The 17479-nt window shown below is 49.6% G+C and overlaps 1 protein-coding gene across 1 annotated transcript in view; it reads right to left on the reverse strand.

The window, feature by feature from the left end:
* The window catches only part of LOC119434975 (uncharacterized), a gene marked incomplete at its 5' end in the record, with an annotated part of 83132 nt that overhangs the window by 26967 nt on the left and 38686 nt on the right, over positions 1 to 17479 (reverse strand). Inside the window, 3 exons of the mRNA XM_037701968.2 lie at positions 3047 to 3094; positions 3162 to 3342; positions 16930 to 17186. Of these exons, the coding sequence (XP_037557896.2) occupies positions 3047 to 3094; positions 3162 to 3342; positions 16930 to 17186 (486 nt within the window). The remainder of the gene's footprint in view (positions 1 to 3046; positions 3095 to 3161; positions 3343 to 16929; positions 17187 to 17479) is intronic.

A 17479-nucleotide genomic window follows, 5' to 3' on the forward strand; every position in this document is an offset into this window, starting at 1 on the left:
AAAGATTGCTTGACACAGGCTAAGAGCAGGACACCGGTATGGACGAACACGGATCGTTCGAACGCGCCACCATTCGCGTGACCGTATACGTGAACGACTAGGCGATGGTGTCACAGCATGGGACGAACATATTCACTCGCTATCGGGTCGCGGTGAGTCGGACTTCCTTGATTTGTCGCGCGCCGATGTGAATGTACTATTGGTAGTAATTGGGCTAGTGTGTATTAGTGTATGAAAGGTGCAATAAACGCCCTTTTGATTGTTTGCACTACTGTATTGTCGTTCCTTTGTCCCATGAACACATGTGAGACCCCACATCTGGCTGCCCAACGTGGACCTCTTGGGACATCGGACGATAATTTTGAGTTTTGCTCGGTTCGAGAAAACCTTTGTTTGAACTGAAGCGTATTCATAGCGTGGATTTTGATCGCTAGCATCGGCGGCGTGCTTTCTTGCGCAAGGCGACGGTCGCTGTAGTGTGTTTGAACTTTTCAACATGCTAAGCCTTTTCGCGAGTGTTTTGTTGAAGTACACTCGTCCGTACGAGAGCCACGTGGTCTGCATCCTGGGAGAGCGAGGCCTAGCGCCCGCGGAGCATTGGCAAGCCTGAAGCGAGTGAGTACGGAAGCCTCGGGGTAGTCCGAATTTCTTATGTAAATAGCTTCTTCTATATCTTTGACTTCGGAAGTCGCGGCTCAGGAAGCCGGGTGGCCGCGGGCCACGGGTGCCGCTACGGGCTGACTGGTATTGCGGCCTGGCACGGGCGCTCCGACACCGTCTGGGACGGTGGGCGCCGTCAACTCGGATGCTGTATGCACCAAGCGGGGTAGGACCACCTCACAGAGCTAACGTCTCCTCGCGGCTGCCTGTTGTGCCCATTTTGGGTGATTTTTTATTTTTTTTGGATGCCGGTTATTGTCAAAGTAGTGACGCATAGGCCTAAGGTTTTGCACGTTGAGGGACACAACCTATTTGACCGTGGTGTTGAGGTGTCGCACTTTGCTTCCCTCATTCTAGTTAGCTTCACACGAATTGAAATACTCGTTCCACTCAAGAAAGTAAGCTTTGTTCACGTGAACTTAGCATTGAGAAATGCCGCCCGAAATTTTGCTAGCCGAATTGAACATCGTACCATGTGGGCGATGCGTATGCTGAATTCCTCTCCCTTGCACTACTTTAGTGGTTGTCGAGTGCATTGAGTGTACGCAGCATGAGCGGAGTCACCCCTGGTTTGCTGTCACCTGCACATCATCAGCGCTGCTGCCCCGGACTACAATCGAGCTACCCCAGGCGATGCAGATGCCTGTGGCCAGATGCCTTCGGCGCAGCGATTTCGACGGCCACCTGTGTCCGGCTCGCTACCCTCGGCGGCTGGGAAAAGAGCCGGCAGTCACCAACGGCTACAGTGGCTCTCGCTGGCAGGGCGCGTCGGCGCGAGCGTCACTTGCTTGTGCCGACTTCTGCGTCGCCGTTTCCGGAGTCCTGGGCTGGAGTCGTGCCGTCGAATCCGCAGAGGTGGTGCTGTGACCAACGGACGCCGGCAGTGAACCCCAAAGACAATGTCGGCTCGCATGTTGTGGATAATATGTGGACATTTCCTCGGTGCAGCCACTGTCGCATGTACTAACTTTCGTTCGCTACGCGCGCGTTGATAGACCATGTGACAGGTTTTGCCGAAGTATGTGTAGTGAATTAAGGTTGGGGGGATGTGGGGATGCGCGACTCTCACGCGTCTCCTGATGTTTTCCCTGCATAGCTCGCGTCTCCTGTGGTCTGGCTTCTCCGCGTTGCTAAGTGCCGGAGGCGGTCGTAGTGGTTGCGGCGCATTGCGAGAGATGGCGCGAGTGTCGCAATACAAATGCCACCGAATGGTGGGTTGACTTGGGGGAAAAAGGTCAAAGGATCACTCTCTTCGGGTTGGGGTCAGTGAGCGATGCGGATGTACCACGTGTGCGTGATCCATGCTTCGCGAGACTGTCTCGCGAGGCTAAGAGCAGGACACCGGTATGGACAAACACGGATCGTTCGAATGCGCCGCCGTTCGTGTGACCTTACACGTGAACGACTAGGCGATGGTGTCACAGCATGGGACAAACATATTCGCTCGCCATCGGGTCGCGGGAGTCGGACTTCCTTGATATGTCACGGCCCCATGTGAATGAACTATTGGTAGTAATTCGGCTAGTGTGTATAGTGTATGAAAGGTGCAATAAATGCCCTTTTAATTGTTTGCACCACTGTATTGTCGTTCCTTGTCCCAAGAGCAATGTGAGACCCCACAGCCTTTGTCTTGGCTGACTTCTTTGTACTTCCAACCGCTCAAGTTTACAACTGTATATTCACCTCAGTGGTCCACAGCAAGGTACTCCAGAAAAAAATCATGAGCCATTCCACTCTGAAGGTGGATGACCAGCGAAGCTGTTTGGCACACGACGGAGAGCACACGACTTGCATCGTCTTCAATGGTGAGCCGCTTGTAGCTGGACTCTCGGGAACGATCTTTATTGGTGTTTGCCGCCCGCCGCCGCTGATTGCATTCTTGCATCTGCTCTGGCTGTCACTATTCATAGGCGCTGCTCCTCGGGAGTCCGCCTATACGCAGCCTCTCCCTTACATCGAGAGAAGATAAGTGAAATTAAAAATGAAGAACGGCAGCTTGTCTTCCTCCTTCATGCTGACAATGCACTAGGGTGCTCCGCCCTGGGAGCGCGGAAAGGAAACTAGGCACACACGAGACTAGGAACAACGAAAAGAGAGGGCGGTGTGAACGTAGACATGGCCAATGCGGGCTGCAGAGCCGTAAATCTTTGAGAAACGCTCATTATCTACCAGAGTCTACTAATCTTGAAAATGATGCCTACTGATAACTAATCAAATGCATATCCAAGTGATGAGACGTATAAGGTTTTGCTTAGAAAGAATGATTTTGCATCAAATTCGGGAGCTGAGTTTTTGCATACGCAGCAGATCTGTTGACGGACACAAATAATGCATAAAACCCTAGCCATAGACTGCTTCACTGCAAAAGGCCTATAGGCAAGCTTACTTGAAGCGCTCGAGCAAGAGGCGTCAGCTTTCCGTAAAGTTGTTTTCCCTGGAAAGAGAATTGAAATGGAACAGTTGTTGCATTCTTTTGTGCCTCAGTCTTATTAAGCACTGACCCTAGGTGGCAGATGTCCCCCTTGTGCATCCATCGCCTCCGCCATGAGCCAGGCAAGCACCGCACAAAGACGCTGCTGTTCTGTCTGCTGAGCTTTGCGCAAAGCCACCAAGAGCCGGTCGCACGGCTTGAGCCAGGCATTTATGGATGGGGTCATTGTGCTCAGAAGATGCCAGTCCAACCTGTTGGGTTTCAACACCACATATATATCGAAGCAGTTTTCATAACTTTGAAGTCATTAAAATATTGACAATTGTTCTATCACACTGTTAAAAATGCAATCGGTCACTAAATAAAGAAAAATTGTCACTAAACAGACCAAGAGGCGTAAAATCTAGTGACATAACCATATAATGGCAACACTAACAAGTTGTCTGTAGTGCATCGCTAAAAACTAAAGTTGAGAGGCGAATGCTGCAGCTATAATGGCCACCAAGACTTCACTTTCTGCATGGTTCACGTCCTATTTTTCTTTCACTAGTAGACTAGGCACGAGTCCAAGGTGTCGCTGTCTGGACATTGCTCTAAGATGGTGCAACATATACTCGCGTCGCCTGCAGTGTCCAGCAAAACGTTTTGTTGGCACATTGGCATTTACAATACAAAGAGGGCATGTTCTGGCCCTGTAGCTCCAGCAGTGCAGGGACCTGATTGGAGCAGCCCTCCTTCATTTGCCTTCCCCTGTATTTCATTAAATCGTACGCTCCTCTGAGTTGTGATTTGGCGACAATATTGTTGCGTATTTGGAAGAAAGTGGACTTGGAACAGCTGAAAGCAAAACTCGATGGGCTCATTTCAGATTATGTGGAGTGCAAAGTCGTATTTGACCATGTTTATGCTGTCTCTGAAGTAACTCTTACTTCTGTGCTGTAATTTCAATAGACGAAACGAGACGGAAGGGCCCTCGGTCTCATTCTTTGTTTCCACGCTACGAAGTTACATCACAGATTACCTGATCTCTGACTTCTTAAACCTTCTTCCTATAAAATTGATCCTAAAATCCAACTGAATCTGACGCGATTCATCTTAGACATCTGACATGCCAAATGTTACAAAGAAATATAACTAGCAATAGTACTTGTGTCCTCATTGTACAGAATGCATTGGCTTGAACTGTTGCTTTTGACCATTTAAAAACTGGTCACTTTGTGGCAGAAAACTCAGTTGGCAGTCAGCACAGCTCCTTGTCTGTCCCACTTTTGCGCTCTTCACTTCAAAAATGTTGCTTTGCCAACTGGGGCCTTAGCGGCACTGTCGTCTGGCTCGATATTCATTGTTCTATATACAGTAATCCCTAGTTATAATGAAATCGCTTTACTCGAATATCGCTTTATTCGAAATTTTTTCCGGTGCCGACCCAAGCCGCATGTATTTTAAGTCACATTACTCAAAGCGCACAAAGAGCTTGACCCGCTTAATTTGACCCGCTTAATTTGACACTGCACGCGCTTTTCCACATGCAGTGTCAATATTACTGTGTTGGAATCAGTCATGTTTCTGTGTCTGCACGGTGGATTACGTGGTGCGCGGAGCCTATATAAGAGGCGTTTGCTGAATAAAAGGCTCTCCTCGATTACCCAAAGCATAGCGTCCTGACTGCGTTCTTGGGACACGGCGTCTCATCGTGACCTGGTGTCAGAAGCTGGTGAAGAATCTTTCCTCTGAACGACGCAGCTACGAGAAACAATGTCAGAGAAGCCATCAATGCACCTGTATAGATTCATCATCATATGGATCCATCAATGCCATCGCTGGATTTTGACCACATATAAGAGTGGCCGGCATGGATCGAGCACTTCGACGATTACCAGTTTGCAACGGGACTCAACGAACGCTCCAGGGAAGCCCAGGTTCGCACGCTACTGTCACAATGGGACGGCAAGCACGTGAGGTCTTCAGTACGTTTGGGCTGTCAGAGGAAGAGGCTAAAGACTATGAAGCCGTAAAGAAAAATTCAACGGACACTTTGTGAAAGATCGAAACATTGTGTATGAGAGCGCCTGCTTCCACACACACGCTCAAAAGCCAGGAGAGTCTGTAGACCAGTTCGTCACTGCACTACATGTCTTGGCGGACCATTGCAACTTCGGCAGCCTCAAGAATGGATGATCCGAGACAGACTTGTTGTCGAACTCCGTGACGCAAAGCTCTCGGAAGCTCTACAAACGATTCGCAGCTCACATTTGGCACAGCGCTGGAAAAGGCTCGCCTAAAGGAGAGCGTCTAACAGCAGCAGTGTACTGTACGGGAGACGACGGCCAGTCATCAGAAGTTCGCGACCAAGGCCCCAACATGGATGCCGCGGCTCAACAGAGACGCCGGCAGCACGGCCAGTTGCATCCACAGGTTAACCACCGCCAGCACAGCCACGTGGGAGGAACGCTGCCGCTTCTGCATAGTTCCAGTCGTGAAGCCATCAGGAGACCTGCGATTATGTGTAGACGTTCCAATTGAACAAGTGCCTAAGTCGAGAACGTTTTACGTTACCAACGGTAGATCAGGCCCTTGGTTCACTGTCGGGCGCAAAGTGGTTTTTCAAGACTCGTTGCTAACTCGGGCTTCCACCAGGTGTGACTCAGTAAGGATTCTGAAGAGCTAACAACATTCTTGACACCATTCGGTAGATATTGTTTCACTCGACTACGGCTTGGAATTACTTCCGCTCTAGAATATTTTCAAAAAAGAGTGTCACAGATTCTATGTGGCCTTCCGGTTGATGTTAACGTTATGGACGTCCTAGTGTTTGGTGAAACAAAAGCTCAGCATGATGAGCAGCTAAGTGAAGTATTACACGCCTAGCAAAAGCAAACGGGACATTGAACAAAGAGAAATGCTTGTTTGGGGTTAAGGGGGACGTGCTTTGAAAATCAACTTCCTGATTTCTTCATGGATTTTGATGAAAATTGGCACAAATGTTTAGAATGTCTCCCTGATACTTCCATAAAGTTTCAGAGTGATACCTTCAGAACATTTTATTGAGCAGAATTTTTCTCTCTTGAACTTTCTGGAGGGCCTGGGAGCTTAAAAAACATGATGGAAGGCTCGTTGAGTATTGACTGCAGCTCAATGCGTGCTGAAGGTCGTGACAGTCTTACTTTTTTTGTTCGCAACAAATTTTTTAGATAGTCATTTTTCAAGTTACCTTCGCACCAAGCACACTTTCGGGGTGAACGAATAGCCACGCCATAAATTTATAAATGTCAAGATAAAAATGCGAGACTGTCTCGACCTGCACTGTAGTCCAAGGAACGTGACAAAAAAAACAGAATCAAATAGGCTAAACGGTAACGAAGTAATCAGCTCCAGAAACTGAGCAGAAAGGCGAAAAAACAGTTTTGAGAAAATGGCTCTCAAAGTTGCACCTTCTCTTCAGTTCTCTAAACGCACCAAGTTGTAATCTTTGATGTGTTTTGTGACGTGGGGCTTCTTGGGCATGTGGCCTCTGGTCTGCTGAGCCTTCGTTCTGCCTTTTTCATGTTTGTATGGCATTCTTTACTGCTGCTCTACAAAGAGCATGGTGCCTGGTTTCAAACCAAGTGAGGTGCAGAACTATGTGGGCATAAATTACAGTAGTTCTAGCGTTGTATCTGCAGACTGCCTCATTGATAGCATCCTATAGTGCAGTCAGTGAGGCATTGTTTTCTTTTGGTAGAATCGACCATGTTACTGAATGAAGGCTGACAGCAGCCTTCTGAATCATCTTCCATTGAAAATGGCTATGGAGGTTAGGAGAGCCACTGATAGATAGGCAGCAATGCAGCTGCTAGGTGCTTTCCCAGCCTGTACTTTTGTATCATGCCTCACTTCTAACAGCCAGGTGTCTGTTGCCAGCCCAGTGGCCTATGAACAGAGCTCATGATGAGGTTCTCTTTATGAAGGGGTGGTATGATAGGTATGATTACTAGATATCGTGACATTACGATAACAGAGTCGGCGCGCGATGTGCTAAGTCGCGGGTCGATCCAAGGTGCCGATGTGCGAAAATGCCTGGTCGCGGGTCCCGCGGAATAGACGCTCGACGAGCTTAGTCGCGCAGTCCGAGGTGCCGATGCGCGAAATGCCTGGTCGCGGGCCAAACGCTCGGTAAGCTCAATCGCGCAGTCCGAGGTGCCGACGCGCGAATGCCTAGCCGCGGGTCCGAGGAATAGACCTCGAGGTGTCGACACTCCATGAGCGATGTGCCGACACGCGAAATGCCTAGCCACGGGCTCGAGGAGTCGACGCTCGAGGTGCCGACGCGCGAAGTGCCTAGACGCGGGTCCGAGTCGACACTCGATGACGATGTGAAGACGCGCGAAATGCCTACCGCGGGCTCGAGGAGTCGATCCTCGATTAGCTTAGTCGCACAGTCCGAGTGCCGACGCGCGAAATACCTAGCCGCGGCCTCGAGGAGTCGACGCTCGCGGTGCCGACGCGCGAAGTGCGTAGCCGCGGTCCGAGAGTCGACACTTGTTGAGCGATGTGCCGACGCGCGAAATGCGTAGCCGCGGCTCGAGGAGTCGACGCTCGATTTGCTTAGTCGCGCACTCGGAGGCGCCAACGCACGAAATGCTTAGGCAAGGATCCGAGAATCGTCGCGCGCGATGTGCTTTATCGCCGAGTCGGAGACGCCTACGCGCGAGAGGCTTAGCCGCGTGTCCGTGCATTCCGTGCCCGAAGCTCGGTCGCGAAGTCCGCGTCACCGATGCTCGGAATGCTTAGCCGCGGGTCTGAGACGTCCACAAAAAGCGGGATCGCCACACTACTGCTATGTCCACGTAGCGCCCCCTTAACACTCGTCGAATTACGGAAACTGTCCGGAGCTCGCGAGGACACCGCAACAAGCGGAGCAGACGACGCCATCACGGAGCGAACACCGGACCAATGGCGAACCGCGCTGGAGTCACGTGGCGGGCGCGGCCAATCGGTGGCTCCGGCACGACCTTCAAACATTTGCTTTTTGTGTGCTTGTTTCTGTATGGAGGAGATAGCTGAAGCGGCAGATTTGAAGACGGAGAATGCGCTTTCCAACGAGACCAAGTGGCGGCGCTCGGCTGCGCCGTTCCGAAGATATCGTGGCTTGAAAAACGCCGTTTTTTTCGCGATTTCCGCGCAATTTTTCAGCACCTTGGCTGATACAACAATTTTTTAGAGCACTTCTACTTGGTTTTCAGTGATGATATTTCGGAATAATATAGAATAGAGTTACAGAAACTGAAAATGTGATTTTCAAAAATCGATTTTTTAGCCATTTTCGCGATGCGAAAGCCGCGTCCCCCCTTAAGCAAGTACGTTTTTCGGGCCATATCCTTAATGGAAATGCCATTAATCCTGATCCGGCTAGATCACTCTATTCAAGATTTGAAGCCACCCAAAAACGTAACTGAGTATGAAGCCTCCTAGGCATGGCAGATCATTTGGGATGCTTCTTGCCACATTTAGCTGAGGTCACTGCTCCTATACGTGTTCTTTTGCACTAAGATAGACCCTTGCTTTGGGGCGGTGATCAGGAAAAAGAGTTCCAAACCTCAAGATCTCATTTGTTCAGCACAGTGTATGGCGATCTACGACGCTTCGCTACCAACAATTCTTTCTGCTGACGCCTCGTCTTTTGGACTAGGAGCAGTTTTGTTTCAAAAACAAATGGAAACGCAGACCAGTTGTGTTCGCGTCTCGTTCGCTAACTAAAACCGAGCAATGCTACCCCCAGATTGAGAAGGAAGCGCTTGCGCTAACATGGCAGCGGAAAGGTTCGATGAGCATGTAGGTGGTTTGGACTTAGTTTTTGAAGTGGACCATTATTTTTGGTCCAAGGCATTGATGATATGCCACCAAGAATTCAACGTTTTCGCTTATGGCTGATGCGATACAGTTTTTCTGTTGTATATGTTCCCAGAAAATCGCTCATCACTGCAGACACTCTCTCACGTTCTCCGTTAGCTAACACAAAACTGTCAATCTACCTGACGGTCTCTGAATTTATAGCCAACTCGAAAGCTTGTTTTCGTGTAGACTCGTAGAAACAGGAGATGGATTTCCTGACAAGGGTGAGAGAGGGTCAAGCGAGCAACGCAGTGTGTAGAAGCCTGCGAAAACTGTGCATTGCAGGTTGGCCGAAGAAACAAAAGGTTCCTGGCTATCTTGCACCTTACTGGCAGAATCAAGCATGCATTACGTTGGTGAATGGGCTGTTGCTAAATGGAATGAGGCTAATCATTCCTCAATCTCTTCGAAAAGGAGCGCTATGTAAGCTGCATGACTGTCATCAAGGCATCTCACGATGCCGTAGTAAAGCCAAAGGTTCCGTCTGGTGGCCAGGACTAAGCACTGAAATAGCATCTTTCGTGAAACAGTGTAGTGTTTGCGCAATGCATGCCCCTGAGAGGATGGAACCAATGATAGCATCGCCAACATCCCTTATCCGTGGGAAGAATCTGTGCAGATCTGTGTCAAATTACAACTTAACGGACAAGTAGTAAGTAGCTTATCTTTCACGTAACTCAGAAATAGCCATCTTCCGTCTACACAGTCTGCCACTGTGATACACCGACTAAAAAGCATTTTCGCTTGACATGGTATTCCTGAATGTATGGTGAGCCACAATGGTCCCTAGTTAAGAGCACAGACTTGAGTAATTACCAATCATATTGTCACGAGCCATGGAAAAGACAAAGACGTTGTAGTGGGGCTGGGTCAGAGGCTCTTCTGTGAGACTGAAACCTGCTGGAACCTGTGCGCTCTGTGCAGTCTTGACGAGACAAGCGCTAGCCGTTTACTGGTAATTAAATACTCCCCGTAACGTCTTTTTGGTGGAGGTGCTGGGTGTACTCCACCTCATCTAAGTGTACCTTTGGGCGCCGCCAGATCAAATTACTTGGACACCTAGTCGACGCTACTGGCGTGCAACCGGACCCTGACAAGGTCCGTGCCGTCCGCGACTTCCCAGTTCCACGGTCCACGCAAGAAGTACGCAGCTTTCTTGGGCTCTGCCCTAATTTCGCGGTTTGTTCTCAACTTCACGGACATTGCTCGACCCCTCATGGACCTACTCAAAAAGATGGCGGTCTTGGGGCGGGGAACAAGCGACTGCCTTTGCGTCGTTGATTTCTGCCCTCATTCACCACCTGTGCTGGCTCATTTGACCCGCTGCTAGAACAGAACTTCGCACCGACGCAAGCGGCCATGGCATTGGTGCTATCCTCGCCCAAACACAGAACGAAGACAACCTTGTGATCGCGTATGCTAGTCGTCTTCTGTCACCGTCGGAGAAGAATTACACCATTACTGAGCAGGAGTGCCTAGCTCTCGTCTGGGCTGTCGCGAAATTCCCGTTCGTGGTCATCACAGACCATCATGCGCTGCTGGCTCTCGACACTTAAGACCCCCCAGGAAGGCTCGGCCGTTGGGCATTACGGTTACAGTACACGTTCCGGTAGTGTACAAATCTGGCAAGTTACACAACGACACCGACTGCCTCTCCCGCCATCCGTTGAACCACCCGACTCCACTGAAACAGACCCCGACATCTATGTCTTGGCGATAACAGACTTCATCCATGTGGCCGACGAACAACGTAGAGATCCATCGTTGCTCTCTATTATTGACCGTCTGCAATCCTGCACCATCGACCCTTCACTCACATTTCTTGCTTCAGGATAACGTTCTTTATCGCCGCAACATGCACCCCGACGGTGCAGAACTCCTGCTCGTTGTCCCGCATCATCGCAGGGACGTCCTCGTCCAGTTTCATGACGCCCCCACTTCCGGGCACTAGGCGTCTCGAGAACTTATGATCGCATACGACGCGTTTTTTATGGAAGGGCCTTTATCGGTCTGTTCGCCGCTACGTAACATCTTGTGACCTGTGTCAGCGTCGCAAGAAACCTGCGACCCAACCTGCTGGTCTACTTCAGCTAATTGACGTTCCAACCGAGCCGTTTTATCGAGTGGGCCTGGACTTGCTCGGTCCCTTTCCAATTTCCACGAAAGGCAACAAATGGAATGCAGTCGCTACGGAGTATACCACTCGATATGCAATTACTCGAGCGTTGCCAACCAGCTGCGCCACAGATGTAGCTGACTTCCTACTGTATGACGTCATCCTCCAACATGGTGCTCCACGTGACCTGCTCACAGATCGCGGTCGCTGCTTCCTCTCTCATGTGGTTGACGATCTATCGATCATGTGCTACTCACCACAACTTCACGACCTCATATCACCCTCAAACCAATCGACTCACCGAACGCCTAAACCGTACACTGACCGACATGCTTTCCATGTACGTTTCCGATGACCACCACGATTGGGACAATGCGCTTCCGTTCGTCACATTTGCATACAACTCATTACGTCATGAAACTGCCAGCTACTCACCCTTCTATCTTCTCTTTGGACGTCATCCCTTACTACCTTTGACACCTTGCTCCCTTCTGATCCAGCCTCCCCGTCCACGACTTCCTATGCGCAAGATGCCATCACGCGTGCGCTCGTCGCGCGTACAGTCGCCCGCGCTCAACTTCGTCATCGCAAACCGCACAAAAGGCCACTTACGATCGTCGACACCGGGATACTGATTCTCGTCCTCCTCTGGCTCCCATCTCGTCGTGTCGGCCTTTGTGAAAAGTTAATGTCGAGGTACGTCGGGCCCTACCGCGTGCTGCGCCAGGTGACTCCTGTCACCTATGAGATATCTCCCATGGCATCCCACCTCATTGACTGCCGCCCCAAGAAGTGACATCGTACATGTACATCGTACAGCCATGTCTCACGAAGCGTGGATCGGCGCACTCGCGGGACGTCCGCGTCGCTCACGATCCCAACCCAAGAGAGAGCGCCTTCGACCTTTTTCTCCCAAGTCACCCCGCTGTTCGGTGGCGTTAGCATCGCGACACTCGCGCGATCTCTCGCAACGCACCACTACGAGCGCCTCCGGCGCCCAGCCGCGCATTGAAGCCGGACCACAGGAGACGTGTGAGAGTCGCGCATCCCCACAAGCAACGCCTGGTGTTTTAGAAGTCAGCCCAGCGGAGATCCTAATGAATAAAAGGCTCCGGACTCAAGTCACAATGCTGCCTCAGCGGCGTACTCCGGGACAGTACTCCCCGAAATAGGCAGTACATAATTATCGGAAGGTCAGGAAGAGGCTGAGCCACTACCTTGATCGACGTCACCGATCTAAACATCTCCCCATGCTGAAACAGGCGATACGGTGTGGTGACTGACCTCCGTACAAACGGTACCGTGCACGGAGCAGCGGCACATCCATTCATACCGTATTCAGACAGAGAACGGGCTCGAAGTTCACCAAAATAGGCGGATGCTCAACCGTCTCCCGAAAGATGAGATAAACAGTGGAAGTTACGAATTTCCAGATAGTCAGGAACAGCCCAGCAGTGTTCCATTGAATACTAGAACAGGCGACAAAAGGAACAAATCATGGGTGCCCCTGACTCAAAAGGAAACAGACGCTAACAATTTCCAGACTAAGACTGTGACGATTACTACCCACTGAACACAAGACGTTTTGTAGCTGTCTTGGACCAGCCAAAATGAACTAGAACGTCTAAAACTATTCAAGATGGCTACAAGACGTCTTTATATGTACGTCTTGAAGATGTCTTGCAAAGGATGGCTTGAAGGCATCTTGTTAAGCTGTTTTACGCTATCATCTTGCTAAAATGGCTAGAAAACATTCTGTAAAAACGTCTGGAAGATATCTGTGCGGATCCTTATCCAGATATATGTATAAATATGATTTCAGTTCTTTCCGCTGCTTTATACGGTTGTTAGATATCTAGCACCCATACTGGTCACACAGCCTGTACTTAAAAACGTGTATATGCACGTTTACAGCTGTTTACTGCAGAACGAACGGAAGGTGTCAAATTATATGGTGCAGCGTGCCCGAACCGTTAATCTCAGTCGCAATCGCATCGCTGGTGTCCCCCGTGATAGAATCCACACGAAAATAAAGTTTTCCTGATGCTTTGCGGTGCCAGAAAATTGTGGTCTCTTGGATGCCGAAAAGTGGCCAAAAGACCTGCGGGCAGACTTGCGCCATAGCATTCCATGGGGTGCGGTAGATGAGCGAAGTTTTACCGCTCTAAAGAGCACTTCTGGCGCTGAAACACGCCGAAAGGCAAAGGAAGTGTCCGTCCAATTATAAACGCCATGTTCGACAGGAGGAGCTACATTAACAAATTGGGAACACGACTTGGGGGAAGCTGGTCTAGAAATTTGCTCGCCGCTCGCCATAATCGGCATGCATCGTAATAAAACACCGCCCTCGCTTTGTTGCATTTGACGGTGCAAATCGACCGATAACTTGCTGAAAACACGAAAAATACGAGCGTCGCCAGCGGCGAGTCAGGCTGTCAACATCCTCGAAGTCGATCTCAAACAACTTTGTCACAACCTGTCAACAACCTCGAAGTTGATTGTTGGCAAAAGCACAGCCGTGAATCGAGACATGTAGACGTAAGGCGCCAACATTAGCTCCAAGCTTCTTGAAATGTATGAAGACAAAGACAACGACAATCTACATGATGCTGCCTTTTTCTACAAGATGCTACCAAATTGCACGTTCACTACCACTGGCTGATTCTCAACCGGAGGAAAACAGAGCAAGGAGCGTGTCACGCTGCTGTTTGGTACCAATGCAACAGGCAAGGACCAGCTTCCCTTGTTGATACTAGGGAAGGCAGAGAAGCCGCGCTGCTTCCGAAATGCAACTACAGTTAAACCTGCTTATAAAGAACCTCCATATAATGAATTCCTGGATATAACGAAGTTTTTCTATTCCCCGCCGTTACTCCACATGCATTGAGACCTCTACGTAATGAAGTGGTAGCGGGAGACCCCCTCGAAATAACACGTTTTCCCCGCGACAACCTAGAGATTTCGCCCCAAATTTTGTCATTTTTGCGCGAGCAGCAACCGGAAGCACCTTCTCCGCGGCGACGAAATGCAAAGCGGCAGTGTCGCGCTTGGCGCGTTCGAATTCACGGCGACTACGAGGCGAGATCAAGCGCACATGTGCGTGCGTGCGAGCGTGCGCGAGGCGGGCCTGCATCCCCAGACCCGGCGATGTTGCCACCGCGGGCGTGACCTTTCCCCCTCCCTTTATTCAAACCTGATCCCGCCGCTTCCTGCAGCTGGCCTAGCCCGCCAAGCCGGCACTCTCCTTTTCCAGTTGATGTTGCCGAAAAAAAAAAAGTTTTTTTTTTCAACGCGCTGGCAGCGCCACTCTTTCGTTACTGCGCAAGTCTCTGCGCTTCACTAACCTGACACTAGGTGACACTATACGACGCTATGACGCTAGAGAGCCTAAATGCAAGCGCTGTAGGCTCTCTACTACGACGCCATCGTGTCGCTCGCTCTTCGTTTCCGATGCTTCGCGCTTGTGCGAAATGACACGCGTCCACGCATCCTCTACCTGGTGTGACATGCCAAGGATGAGTGCTTCGACGAAGAAACACAAGATATTGACTCTTGAGGACAAAATGGCCAACTTGGACGCTGTTTCTGGAGGCCAAAAAAAGAAGGATGTAGCTGCCAAATTTTGCATCCCCCAGCTAGTTCTTTGTCCACAATTTGAAAAGCGAAAGATGCGATTCGCAGTGCTATGGAGCGTGGCACGGACGGCAAGAAGTTGAAGTCATCAATATATGCCGATGTCGACAAGCTGTGTTCAGATGGTTTATGGACATGCGGGCACGAAACGTACGCATGAGCGGTGCTGTTTTGCAGCAAAAAGCAAGGGATTATGCTTGCATCCTGGGCTGCGATGATTTAAAAGGCAGTAAGGGGTGGCTCGAAGGTTTTAAACGCAGGTAAGGGATCGTCGGCAAAGTGATCAGTTTATTTTTCAAATTTTCGTGCCAAACCTGCATATAACAAAATCCTCTTTATAACGAAGTTTTTCGGGAATTTGTCAATTTCGTTATATCCAGGTTTAACTGTATTCCAAGGAATGCATCTACACAACAAGCGAGCATGAATGACTGCTGCTATTTTTGAAGACTACGTGCGCCTTCTGGATAGACGGTTCGACGCAAGGAATCGGCAAGTGCTTTTCATAACTGACCATGGTCCAAGCCACGGGAAGATAGACAACTTCAAGGTGATCGCTGTGAAATTTTTGCCAGCAAACAACCGCGGTATTGCAACCGATGGATCAGGGCATCATTGAGACAGCCCGGAAGCTGTACCACAAGGCTCTTTCGCAGCGCATGCTCACAGTGTATGATGCAAGCAAGACACCAGCAACATTGATTTGGTTGGTGCGATCCATTTACTGAACTTTTCACGGAAATAACTCACACCTTTGAAGGTCGCCAACTTTTTTGTGCACACTGGCTTTTCCCGTGCCGTCGTCAGCGACTCTGACCAGCCTGACGATGACTGGACTTGCAGCGATCTGTACGAGGCTGTTCATAAAATTGCTGGCCAAGAGGTAGAAGGCGACTTCGAGACATTTGCGTTGGTTGATGCTACTGCCCGTGGTCGCCCAAGCGACGGATGCGTAGATAATTGACACTGTTGGTGGCCTCGACGAGGACAAAGAGCCGGCGGACGAAGAGCCAGATGAAGATCCAACTATAATGCAGACGCGGGAGTACCTACGCCTGCTGCAAAATAAGGTAGAATGCATGGGCGGGGACCATGGCCTCGTGCAATGCTTGGTCAAATTAGAGCAGAGGTTGCTCGTACCCGGTAAGAACTTGAAACAGCCAAAGCTCACTGCCTTTTAACACGATAGCGTTAAGGGCCCCGTGTCGTAAGAAATCCTGCGTCGGTGTCGGCTTCAGCATTAAGCATTGGCGTCTGGAGGAAATAATCATGCCGAACCACACGATCCTGAACCACCCCGACCACAACAGGCCCTCCCTATGGCGCAAGGTGTTAGTGAACAAAAGTTGAATTTCTCAAAGTAAAATCAGTAACATTGAGCGGAATGTTGAAAACCGAGCATTTCTAAAGTTTGGACACACGCGCACGCCTCGGGGAAATAGCAAACAATTAATAATGTAATAAAAAAAGGCCCTAGGGCCTTCACATTTTGATATAAGATGGCTTAAATTGATCATGTAAAAACGTCTTCCCAGCAATGCATTTGTGTTTAAAAGTGAAGCCGACTTTAAGGGGATCAGTGCAAGCTTGGTCTTTGTAAGCTGGCTTTCCCACGTTGAGTGTTGCAGGGAAGCCTACTCAAAGAAAAATGTGATGCAAACGGAGCCCGATAATGCTATCGCGTTCCACTCTTTAGGGCGAAGTTAAGCGTCCTCCAATTTTTTGCACCTGAATAAAGTTTTTCTCCACTGAATACATTATATTTTGACTTCCTCGCAGTTGTGACGCAATTAAAGCTCGACTGCTTTAGCTTGTCTCGAGTGGTCCCTTATATCGAATTACAGCTTAAAGAATTTTTTCACCGTCCCGCTGACTTCGTTATAATGAGGGATTACTGTATTTGATACTGTTTCTAATAAAAGGCTCCAGATGTGAGCTTGGCAGTTGGCTTGTCACTTGCCTTGTCATTTGTATTGTGCTTTACTGCTTTTCATAATAAAATTTCTTTTTTAAAGTGCATTGCAGATGCCGATCTTTTAGGTCGTATAGGTGCCGCGTGGCAAGCCATCCATTCTGATTACACCGTAAGCTGTGTCACTAAGTTTACATGCCACAGTTAACTAAAGAAACCGTTACGATGAGCAAGCAAAACTTTCAGGAATTAAAGCCGAGCAAAAGTTCTAGATCTTTTGTTTTATAAGGCCAAACACTGGAGTACCTGGTGAAATCAGTGCGGTGTGCATTGGTGGTTCGTGGAGGGGCAGCAAAGTTGAACCAGACTGTCTTGATCTCAAGAAGGAGCAAAGCATCACAGGATGGCTCTCCGTCAGAGTACAGGGCCTCAGGGTTGGTGCTGTGTGGCCCACCATGACCCACCAGCCTCAAGCTCGCTCCTTCCACACCGCACTCTGTCATGATGAAGCCCATCTTGTCGTCCACCTTCTCGCAGTCAGGGCACTCAAACGTGAAGCACACCTGAAAGCAAAGGCTCTCTTTATAAAAGAGAAATATTGACACTGAATACCACTGTAAGAACAATGCTGGCTGAAAGCAGTGACAGCATGCATGCTGTGAGACCTTTACGCGGATGTGTTTTGTGCATTCCCCATTGCCTCTGACAGTAAGACTGAGTGATGGCTGTGCAGAGTTGCAACGGGCTCCTCATTCCAGTGGCCAGATACTTGACCAAGGATGGGCAGAGGGCAAAGACGAGGCAGCATAGAATGAAAAGCGAGATCTTTAACTACACCATTAAATAAAATGTGGTC

The sequence above is a fragment of the Dermacentor silvarum genome, unplaced genomic scaffold (assembly GCF_013339745.2).
Source record: "Dermacentor silvarum isolate Dsil-2018 unplaced genomic scaffold, BIME_Dsil_1.4 Seq357, whole genome shotgun sequence".
NCBI lineage: Eukaryota > Metazoa > Arthropoda > Arachnida > Ixodida > Ixodidae > Dermacentor > Dermacentor silvarum.